This window comes from Papaver somniferum, chromosome 5, assembly GCF_003573695.1.
Source record: "Papaver somniferum cultivar HN1 chromosome 5, ASM357369v1, whole genome shotgun sequence".
Lineage (NCBI taxonomy): Eukaryota > Viridiplantae > Streptophyta > Magnoliopsida > Ranunculales > Papaveraceae > Papaver > Papaver somniferum.
The window spans coordinates 210940009-210951362 of record NC_039362.1 but is presented as its reverse complement, the minus strand read 5'-3'; the positions used below and the strand labels follow the sequence as shown (position 1 = coordinate 210951362).

Here is an 11354-nt window from a genome sequence, read left to right as displayed (position 1 = left end):
GACAGATGAGAATTTGGCATGAAAATTTGGTTGTTGGGTAGATGAGTAGCCCTTTTTTATGTATATCTAGAAATTGCATGGTTTTGTGTCAATGTGAAAGTGAGAGCGGGAGATTACGGTTGGTTTTGACAAGTGAGGATTGAGGAATCACCGAGGACAATAGGTCACCGTTAGATTTGCATACCATCATCACTTGAACGGTTTATTTAGTTACCGCTTACTAGTTGGCACCAATGTAGTCAATATCGGATACCGGTTTGTCTCGGCTGAGGACCGGTACACTGGTACAACATTGTATCGGGGAGATCTCGGTTTCAAATATCGGGGAGATATCGGTTCTAAATTTATATCTATAATTTATATTGTTTCACACAAAATTATACAACATTAAAATGCATCAATTTTAGAAAAACAAACAAGTTCATTCAAAACATAAGAGTCGTCGTATGAAGTTCAAATTGGAAAAATGGGAGAATTCACAACTTTAAAGTTCACAATCTGGAAACATAATTAAACATGGACATTACAATTTTAATCAAAATCATTCGATTCATCATAGATATCATAATCTTCCGTAGCTCCATCATCTCCACCAAGTAGTCCATAATTAGAGTCCAACATCAAGTCATCAGTATCATATCCACTATATTCAGAGTCAGTTGGATAAGTAGATTTGCGTCGGGAGATACAAGCACTTTTACCAACAACTTGCATACCTTTTTCACCAACAATATCTTGCAAATCATCCAAAATAACATTATCTCCTTGTACAACCAAGTCATCCAAATTCTCTAAAGCCAACCATTCATCATTGTCATCATGCTCATCCAGAAAAATGGGATCATGAGCTTTCGGATCATCATTATATTGACTGATTTCTTTGTATCGACGTTCCAATTTCTTGTTGTATTGAATAAAGACGCTATCATTCAATTTTGTTGCTTTATGCGATTTCGCTTCTTTGAATGCAACTGAAAGACGAAAGGATAATAAGTAAATGAAATGAAACACATCAAACAGATTTAATCTTGATGTTCATCATTATAAATTGAACCAAATAGAAAAGCCAAATATAAATCAAGTGTGTTGGAACATAACTTAGTATTTAGCGACCCTAAATGCAGGGAAAAGGAGAAGACAGGTTTAGATTGACTCACCACCGGTCCATCAAAGGTAGCGATGGCAGCACAGAGAACAATACCATGATCATTTTGATTTTGGGTCATAGACTGATTTGGATCATTAGCACATGACATCATATGGAACAATGAAAAATGCCCTACTCTTGCTCATATAGTGGTATACAATGTTAACACATACACATTAACTACAACTTGGTGTGTCGCGGCACCTCAGGAAACTGAATTACAGGCATACATATGGTCTAAATACCCTTACAGGAAAATGGTAATACATGAAAAATAATCAGTGCAAGTAAGACTCAACAAGATTAGAATACTTACATTCTGAAATGTGCTCCAGTTTCGCTCACACGGGGAAGCAGAACAAGTAAGACTCAATACCCTTATTGCAAATTTTTGTAGGTTTGGGGTATCGATTCCTCCATATGTAATCCACCAATCATCTGTCATAAACACGGACAAAATTATACAAATGCATAGGTAACACAGATGTAATCAAACCTTCAACTTACATAACAAACAAACTTACGAGGTTGATATTTATATCTTCTTTTTTTGCAAACCGGAGTTCCCAAGATCCCGTTAGCATCACTGTAGTCTCTCAATTCAGTTGTAGCTTTCTCAAGATCTTCTTCATTGGGAATAAGCCTTTGCATTGCTGTATGAAGTCCCCTTTTGATTTCTATGTACTTAAGATCATTATCCATTAGATGAGCAGGGACTTTGTAGAATATGGAAGGATTTAAATAAATGCAGCACAATGTAGAGCATGATTGAAGTTATTCTTCCATCTTTATCAAAGATAGCCTTAATTACAGCCCAAGTACTATCATCTTGACTGAAATTCTCCTCGAGTTTCTCCCTTGCTATCCTCATTGCTTCATAAAAACAAGGCATTGTAGGTTTGCGCTCGATATCCACTAACCTTACAACCTTAACCAAAGGCTTTAGCACTCTACAAGAATAATCAACATCTTCCCAAAATGTACTGCTTGTGACAATTTTAAGTACATTAATTCCCATAGTTTCTTTTGCAAACCTCATTTTCAACCACTTATCATTCACAAACATTATTTGCAAATGGGTTTTATACTTTGCAAGACTTTCTAGTGTGTAGTACTGAGTTGCAAATCTAGTCTTTGTAGACCTATGTAATTCACCACCGATCATCTCCCTCATTAAGCTTAATACTTGAAAATGAGCATAAATATATGTAACGAGTCTCTTACCTAGAATGACGGCTGTCTTGATTCGTGGAAGCTTGCCACCAAGTTCTTCTAGCATCAACTGAACACAATGAGCACCACAAGGAGTCCAAAACATATTTGGGTATTCAAGCATTAAATCTTTCCCTGCCTTTTTAAAATTTGAACCATTATCGGTAATGAACTGAACTATATTTTCTTCCCCAACATCGTTAATTACCTCCTTTACAAGCCCACGTATAAAATCAGCATCATTGGTTCTGTTTGACGCATCCACAGACTTCAAAAAAACTGTCCCTTTCGGACAATTCACCAAAAAGTTAATAAGATGTCGCTTTTTCCCATCTGTCCAGCCATCAGACATGATAGAACATCCAAACCTCTTCCAATGTTCCCTAAATGTATCAACAAATTTCTTCATTTCTACTAACCGGTCCTTGAAAAGATTCGTACGAATCTGATGGTAAGATGGTGGGGGCATAGCTAACAAAAAACAACATAAAAAGCAAAAGTAAACCAAATGAATATACGATAAGAAGAACAGATTAAAGCACGTATTATAGCTAAAATCAACTGAGCATATCACAACTGCTTACCTTTCCCATAGTCGCCTATTGCATATATCATTTCTTTGAAACTTGGGCAACGAACAGTGTTAAATGATACTGAATTCTCAGTCATCCAAGCTGAAATGCATTTCCATGCAGTCTTCATTAACTTCTCTTTCACAGCTGAGTCTCTTTCAAGAGTGGCCTGTTGAGTTTTTTTGTGGTCTGTCTTCATATATAAATCAATTGGACCTCTACTATTACTTTGGCTTATCCTCTTTCTCTTTGTCTGATTCTGAGAAACTAGTTGACTAGCACCCACACCAGCACTAGCACCAGCACCAGCACCACGACTGCCCATATTGCCATCAATTTCAACTTCTTGTTCTTCAACATCGGTATCAGCATCAGAGGCTTCATCTGAGTTGTTTGCACGCCGATACGCTAAATCAATGTTATCCTTATGAGCTTTTTTGGTCCTCTTTACAGAATTCACCAGACCAACTTTGTTCATAATATCAATGGACACATTTGGACATGAAGAAACATTCCCTTTAATATGTAAAAGATGCTCCTTAAGCCTAGTAATTCCACCACCACGAATTAATTTCTTACATAACAAACAAGTAATTATATTTTGATTTGCTAGGTCTTGGCGTTCACCCCATTCCCATGCTGGATCTTTAGTTTGAGTAGCCGAAGAAGAGGGCAATAAATCACAGGTAGTGTTTGCCGTATTTGAATTTGATGCATTAGAAGAATCCATAATCACAACCTACAACAGAAATAAAACAAATTAAATCCCAGGAACAGACTGATAATGTATGCAACTACATACTAATACTATCATCAACAACACAACAAATTAAACCTCAACATTTCCATCAACAACACAACAGATTAAACCTCAACATTTCCATCAACAACCAATCTTAAGGAAATCAGTAGCAATAAGTAAAACAGAAAATTCAAATCCAAATCCCTAAAACAGAAACAAACAAAACAAAAGTGCAATAAGTATGTAAATAGACCTGAACCAAGCAAGAAAGACAATATAGAAAGAATATTATCACACAACTGTAGCTTCTTTGGGATTAATATATAAGCAGTGAAAATCAGTACACAAAAATTAAAATCGTTGTAATCTGTAAAGACATGGCGCTATCTATTTTAATACCCAGTTGCTAGATGAACTGTTTTGATGTTTCTTCAGCGACTTTGCCTTTGCTGGATATGCATATAAGATGTATCTTCCCTTGGACCTAAATTGCAAAAATCTAGCATCAGTTTTGGGTACCAGACTACCAGTATTTGTTAATGATCAAAACCAAATTACATTCCAATAGTCTTCTTAAAAACCCTAAAATACACCAAAATATGAACAAAGATTGACATAATCCATTTGAAATAGTTGACATAGATTGACATAATCGATTAATGATCAAAACTAACCTCTTGTTAAGATAGAATCAACTGAATCTCGCCATTAAAATAGAGAAGAAGAACCTGCAACGAAATTTGTAAAATCAACTCTCTACCCTTTGCGTATCGATGGGATTTAGGGATTAAATCTCTTCCCTTCTCTTATAATCCCGAAAATGCCCTCAGAAATTACAGCAAATGACAAATATCGCCGATAATACGATATTATCGGTGTACTGTATTTACCGTATCGGACGGTATTATCGGCACAAAAATCGTTTTGCGATATCGGGATTTCCGTATCGCTCAGTGTCCGATACCGGTAATATCGCCGATATGGTTTGCGACATTCTCGGAACCTTACAAATGTTAACTTCGCAAGCTCTCTAATTTTCGCAAGACTATCACATCTTTCCCATGATATTTGCTGACGTTGTTTTCTGAAACTGTTCTGCGACGCTATTGTGCAATTCCATTGATAATTTCGCTGAGACATAATTGTTGGGAGAATCTGATCCTACACAAGTGACTGACTATATCAATCCATCGACTCACTACAACGTGACCGAACACAAGAACTCTCACAAGCATCCTATAAGATCCAAAGTAGTGTCTTCACCCATACGAGATAATGTTTACCACATTATCTACCACCACAAGATGATCTTCTCTGCACACCCTGATATAGATTACCATGGACGCCTTTAGCTCAACACCAATAATTTAATCCAACACCACCAAGATGATCTTCTCCTCAACAAGATGTCTTACCAACATCTCCATATGAATACTCCATAACGACATATCTTCCAACATCGATAAGTATCCCATAAGCACCATAATGGTGTACTCCTTCCACCATTAGGTCTCTCACATAACCACCTCAATAGGTGGGATGAATCCCTCACATCTCTACGAGATTTAGATTGAGGATTCCATTACTAAAACACTTAGGCTAGACCTCCTTATATAGGAGTCACAATCTTGGTTCCTAAGTACTAGCCTCCTTGGTTTAGGAAACCATCTCCAACTAGGAAACCATGGTTAATTTAGGTATTCCATATTTATGGAAGATGACCTAAATTAGGAAACTACCGTTTCCCTACAAAGAGAACCTTGGAGAATCCCACGATCATAGTCTTCATCACTCAGTATGTATTTAGGAAGATAAACAGATTTTCCGGTGTTGGGGTTACAGATATAAATAGGATCATAAAATAAGTCATGCTCGACCGAGATACATACCAACCCGTTGCATGAAGCGACCAGTTTGGACAAGGAGTTTAGCGGCGCAGAGGGATGATTATCGAACTTGGCAAGTGTCTTGTAAGAGTAGTGTCCATGCATATCAATATCATCATATTGTTTTCTTCCATCAAACAGTTGATAATGTCTGCAAAATCTATGCGTCCCGACCATAAATAAGAGACTTAATCTTGTATTGCTCAGTAAAACTCCCCAAGGTTTACAAACTAATTTGCAGTTGACAATGGATTGCTCGGTTAAGCGTAATAATATGTTTAAGATGATATCTTCATGTAGTTTCTCCATCTTAATAACCGGCGGCGAGTGAAGATCTGGTCTGAGATCACCCATCTGATAAGCAAAGATGTGTATTTATAAGACATGAAATAGAGGAGTCCTATAAGATTACTGAATAAGGTAGGAGTGGAATCCTGGTTGGTGTTTAGTTAGAAATCTGAATCCAGTAAAGCCGGAAAGAGATTCCGGTTAATTTTAGTTGTTGGGAATGATGGACAGATGAGAATTTGGCATGAAAATTTGGTTGTTGGGTAGATGAGTAGCCCTTTTTTATGTATATCTAGAAATTGCATGGTTTTGTGTCAATGTGAAAGTGAGAGCGGGAGATTACGGTTGGTTTTGACAAGTGAGGATTGAGGAATCACCGAGGACAATAGGTCACCGTTAGATTTGCATACCATCATCACTTGAACGGTTTATTTAGTTACCGCTTACTAGTTGGCACCAATGTAGTCAATATCGGATACCGGTTTGTCTCGGCTGAGGACCGGTACACTGGTACAACATTGTATCGGGGAGATCTCGGTTTCAAATATCGGGGAGATATCGGTTCTAAATTTATATCTATAATTTATATTGTTTCACACAAAATTATACAACATTAAAATGCATCAATTTAGAAAAACAAACAAGTTCATTCAAACATAAGAGTCGTCGTATGAAGTTCAAATTGGAAAAATGGGAGAATTCACAACTTTAAAGTTCACAATCTGGAACATAATTAAACATGGACATTACAATTTTAATCAAAATCATTCGATTCATCATAGATATCATAATCTTCCGTAGCTCCATCATCTCCACCAAGTAGTCCATAATTAGAGTCCAACATCAAGTCATCAGTATCATATCCACTATATTCAGAGTCAGTTGGATAAGTAGATTTGCGTCGGGAGATACAAGCACTTTTACCAACAACTTGCATACCTTTTTCACCAACCAATATCTTGCAAATCATCCAAAATAACATTATCTCCTTGTACAACCAAGTCATCCAAATTCTCTAAAGCCAACCATTCATCATTGTCATCATGCTCATCCAGAAAAATGGGATCATGAGCTTCGGATCATCATTATATTGACTGATTTCTTTGTATCGACGTTCCAATTTCTTGTTGTATTGAATAAAGACGCTATCATTCAATTTTGTTGCTTTATGCGATTTCGCTTCTTTGAATGCAACTGAAAGACGAAAGGATAATAAGTAAATGAAATGAAACACATCAAACAGATTTAATCTTGATGTTCATCATTATAAATTGAACCAAATAGAAAAGCCAAATATAAATCAAGTGTGTTGGAACATAACTTAGTATTTAGCGACCCTAAATGCAGGGAAAGGAGAAACAGGTTTAGATTGACTCACCACCGGTCCATCAAAGGTAGCGATGGCAGCACAGAGAACAATACCATGATCATTTTGATTTTGGGTCATAGACTGATTTGGATCATTAGCACATGACATCATATGGAACAATGAAAAATGCCCTACTCTTGCTCATATAGTGGTATACAATGTTAACACATTACACATTAACTACAACTTGGTGTGTCGCGGCACCTCAGGAAACTGAATTACAGGCATACATATGGTCTAAACCCTTACAGGAAAATGGTAATACATGAAAAATAATCAGTGCAAGTAAGACTCAACAAGATTAGAATACTTACATTCTGAAATGTGCTCCAGTTTCGCTCACACGGGGAAGCAGAACAAGTAAGACTCAATACCCTTATTGCAAATTTTTGTAGGTTTGGGGTATCGATTCCTCCATATGTAATCCACAATCATCTGTCATAAACACGGACAAAATAATTATACAAATGCATAGGTAACACAGATGTAATCAAACCTTCAACTTACATAACAAACAAACTTACGAGGTTGATATTTATATCTTCTTTTTTGCAAACCGGAGTTCCCAAGATCCCGTTAGCATCACTGTAGTCTCTCAATTCAGTTGTAGCTTTCTCAAGATCTTCTTCATTGGGAATAAGCCTTTGCATTGCTGTATGAAGTCCCCTTTTGATTTCTATGTACTTAAGATCATTATCCATTAGATGAGCAGGGACTTTGTAGAATATGGAAGGATTTAAATAATATGCAGCACAATGTAGATGATTGAAGTTATTCTTCCATCTTTTATCAAAGATAGCCTTAATTACAGCCCAAGTACTATCTTGACTGAAATTCTCCTCGAGTTTCTCCCTTGCTATCCTCATTGCTTCATAAAAACAAGGCATTGTAGGTTTGCGCTCGATATCCACTAACCTTACAACCTTAACCAAAGGCTTTAGCACTCTACAAGAATAATCAACATCTTCCCAAAATGTACTGCTTGTGACAATTTTAAGTACATTAATTCCATAGTTTCTTTTGCAAACCTCATTTTCAACCACTATCATTCACAAACATTATTTGCAAATGGGTTTTATACTTTGCAAGACTTTCTAGTGTGTAGTAACTGAGTTGCAAATCTAGTCTTTGTAGACCTATGTAATTCACCACCGATCATCTCCTCATTAAGCTTAATACTTGAAAATGAGCATAAATATATGTAACGAGTCTCTTACCTAGAATGACGGCTGTCTTGATCGTGGAAGCTTGCCACCAAGTTCTCTAGCATCAACTGAACACAATGAGCACCACAAGGAGTCCAAAACATATTGGGTATTCAAGCATTAAATCTTTCCCTGCCTTTTTAAAATTTGAACCATTATCGTAATGAACTGAACTATATTTTCTTCCCCAACATCGTTAATTACCTCCTTTACAAGCCCACGTATAAAATCAGCATCATTGGTTCTGTTTGACGCATCCACAGACTTCAAAAAAACTGTCCCTTTCGGACAATTCACCAAAAAGTTAATAAGATGTCGCTTTTTCCCATCTGTCCAGCCATCAGACATGATAGAACATCCAAACCTCTTCCAATGTTCCCTAAATGTATCAACAAATTTCTTCATTTCTACTAACCGGTCCTTGAAAAGATTCGTACGAATCTGATGGTAGATGGTGGGGGCATAGCTAACAAAAAACAACATAAAAAGCAAAAGTAAACCAAATGTATACGATAAGAAGAACAGATTAAAGCACGTATTATAGCTAAAATCAACTGAGCATATCACAACTGCTTACCTTTCCCATAGTCGCCTATTGCATATATCATTTCTTTGAAACTTGGGCAACGAACAGTGTTAAATGATACTGAATTCTCAGTCATCCAAGCTGAAATGCATTTCCATGCAGTCTTCATTAACTTCTCTTTCACAGCTGAGTCTCTTTCAAGAGTGGCCTGTTGAGTTTTTTGTGGTCTGTCTTCATATATAAATCAATTGGACCTCTACTATTACTTTGGCTTATCCTCTTTCTCTTTGTCTGATTCTGAGAAACTAGTTGACTAGCACCCACACCAGCACTAGCACCAGCACCAGCACCACGACTGCCCATATTGCCATCAATTTCAACTTCTTGTTCTTCAACATCGGTATCATCATCAGAGGCTTCATCTGAGTTGTTTGCACGCCGATACGCTAAATCAATGTTATCCTTATGAGCTTTTTTGGTCCTCTTTACAGAATTCACCAGACCAACTTTGTTCATAATATCAATGGACACATTTGGACATGAAGAAACATTCCCTTTAATATGTAAAAGATGCTCCTTAAGCCTAGTAATTCCACCACCACGAATTAATTTCTTACATAACAAACAAGTAATTATATTTTGATTTGCTAGGTCTTGGCGTTCACCCCATTCCCATGCTGGATCTTTAGTTTGAGTAGCCGAAGAAGAGGGCAATAAATCACAGGTAGTGTTTGCCGTATTTGAATTTGATGCATTAGAAGAATCCATAATCACAACCTACAACAGAAATAAAACAAATTAAATCCCAGAACAGACTGATAATGTATGCAACTACATACTAATACTATCATCAACAACACAACAAATTAAACCTCAACATTTCCATCAACACAACAGATTAAACCTCAACATTTCCATCAACAACCAATCTTAAGGAAATCAGTAGCAATAAGTAAAACAGAAAATTCAAATCCAAATCCCTAAAACAGAAACAAACAAAACAAAAGTGCAATAAGTATGTAAATAGACCTGAACCAAGCAAGAAAGACAATATAGAAAGAATATTATCACACAACTGTAGCTTCTTTGGGATTAATATATAAGCAGTGAAAATCAGTACACAAAAATTAAAATCGTTGTAATCTGTAAAGACATGGAGCTATCTATTTTAATACCCAGTTGCTAGATGAACTGTTTTGATGTTTCTTCAGCGACTTTGCCTTTGCTGGATATGCATATAAGATGTATCTTCCCTTGGACCTAAATTGCAAAAATCTAGCATCAGTTTTGGGTACCAGACTACCAGTATTTGTTAATGATCAAAACCAAATTACATTCCAATAGTCTTCTTAAAAACCCTAAAATACACCAAAATATGAACAAAGATTGACATAATCCATTTGAAATAGTTGACATAGATTGACATAATCGATTAATGATCAAAACTAACCTCTTGTTAAGATAGAATCAACTGAATCTCGCCATTAAAATAGAGAAGAAGAACCTGCAACGAAATTTGTAAAATCAACTCTCTACCCTTTGCGTATCGATGGGATTTAGGGATTAAATCTCTTCCCTTCTCTTATAATCCCGAAAATGCCCTCAGAAATTACAGCAAATGACAAATATCGCCGATAATACGATATTATCGGTGTACTGTATTTACCGTATCGGACGGTATTATCGGCACAAAAATCGTTTTGCGATATCGGGATTTCCGTATCGCTCAGTGTCCGATACCGGTAATATCGCGATATGGTTTGCGACATTCTCGGAACCTTACAAATGTTAACTTCGCAAGCTCTCTAATTTTCGCAAGACTATCACATCTTTCCCATGATATTTGCTGACGTTGTTTTCTGAAACTGTTCTGCGACGCTATTGTGCAATTCCATTGATAATTTCGCTGAGACATAATTGTTGGGAGAATCTGATCCTACACAAGTGACTGACTATATCAATCCATCGACTCACAACGTGACCGAACACAAGAACTCTCACAAGCATCCTATAAGATCCAAAGTAGTGTCTTCACCCATACGAGATAATGTTTACCACATTATCTACCACCACAAGATGATCTTCTCTGCACACCCTGATATAGATTACCATGGACGCCTTTAGCTCAACACCAATAATTTAATCCAACACCACCAAGATGATCTTCTCCTCAACAAGATGTCTTACCAACATCTCCATATGAATACTCCATAACGACATATCTTCCAACATCGATAAGTATCCCATAAGCACCATAATGGTGTACTCCTTCCACCATTAGGTCTCTCACATAACCACCTCAATAGGTGGGATGAATCCCTCACATCTCTACGAGATTTAGATTGAGGATTCCATTACTAAAACACTTAGGCTAGACCTCCTTATATAGGAGTCACAATCTTGGTTC

At 36.7% G+C, this 11354-nt stretch overlaps 1 protein-coding gene and 1 long non-coding RNA gene across 2 annotated transcripts; both read right to left on the bottom strand.

Moving 5' to 3' along the window:
• Positions 1 to 1841: 1841 nt before the first annotated feature.
• On the bottom strand, positions 1842 to 4646 carry LOC113280682. The gene is made up of 4 exons (XM_026529276.1): positions 4348 to 4646; positions 4073 to 4157; positions 2944 to 3670; positions 1842 to 2830 (listed from the first exon to the last, which is right to left on the bottom strand). The coding sequence occupies exons 3-4, from the start codon at positions 3659 to 3661 to the stop codon at positions 1842 to 1844; spliced, it is 1707 nt and encodes a 568-aa protein (XP_026385061.1). The 5' UTR covers positions 3662 to 3670; positions 4073 to 4157; positions 4348 to 4646.
• A 4722-nt stretch (positions 4647 to 9368) lies between these two features.
• On the bottom strand, positions 9369 to 10693 carry LOC113278542. The gene is made up of 3 exons (XR_003325562.1): positions 10398 to 10693; positions 10123 to 10207; positions 9369 to 9724 (listed from the first exon to the last, which is right to left on the bottom strand). It is a non-coding gene; the product is annotated as an uncharacterized LOC113278542 (long non-coding RNA).
• Between the last annotated feature and the right edge of the window lie 661 nt (positions 10694 to 11354).

Bases quoted from the DNA above. Each gene is read 5' to 3' on its own strand.
- LOC113280682 (XM_026529276.1), bottom strand. From the start codon at position 3,661: ATGGATTCTTCTAATGCATCAAATTCAAATACGGCAAACACTACCTGT. The intron at 2,831-2,943 runs GTAAGCAGTTGT...GTTTTTTGTTAG, and splicing joins AATAGGCGACTATGGGAAAG to CTATGCCCCCACCATCTTAC.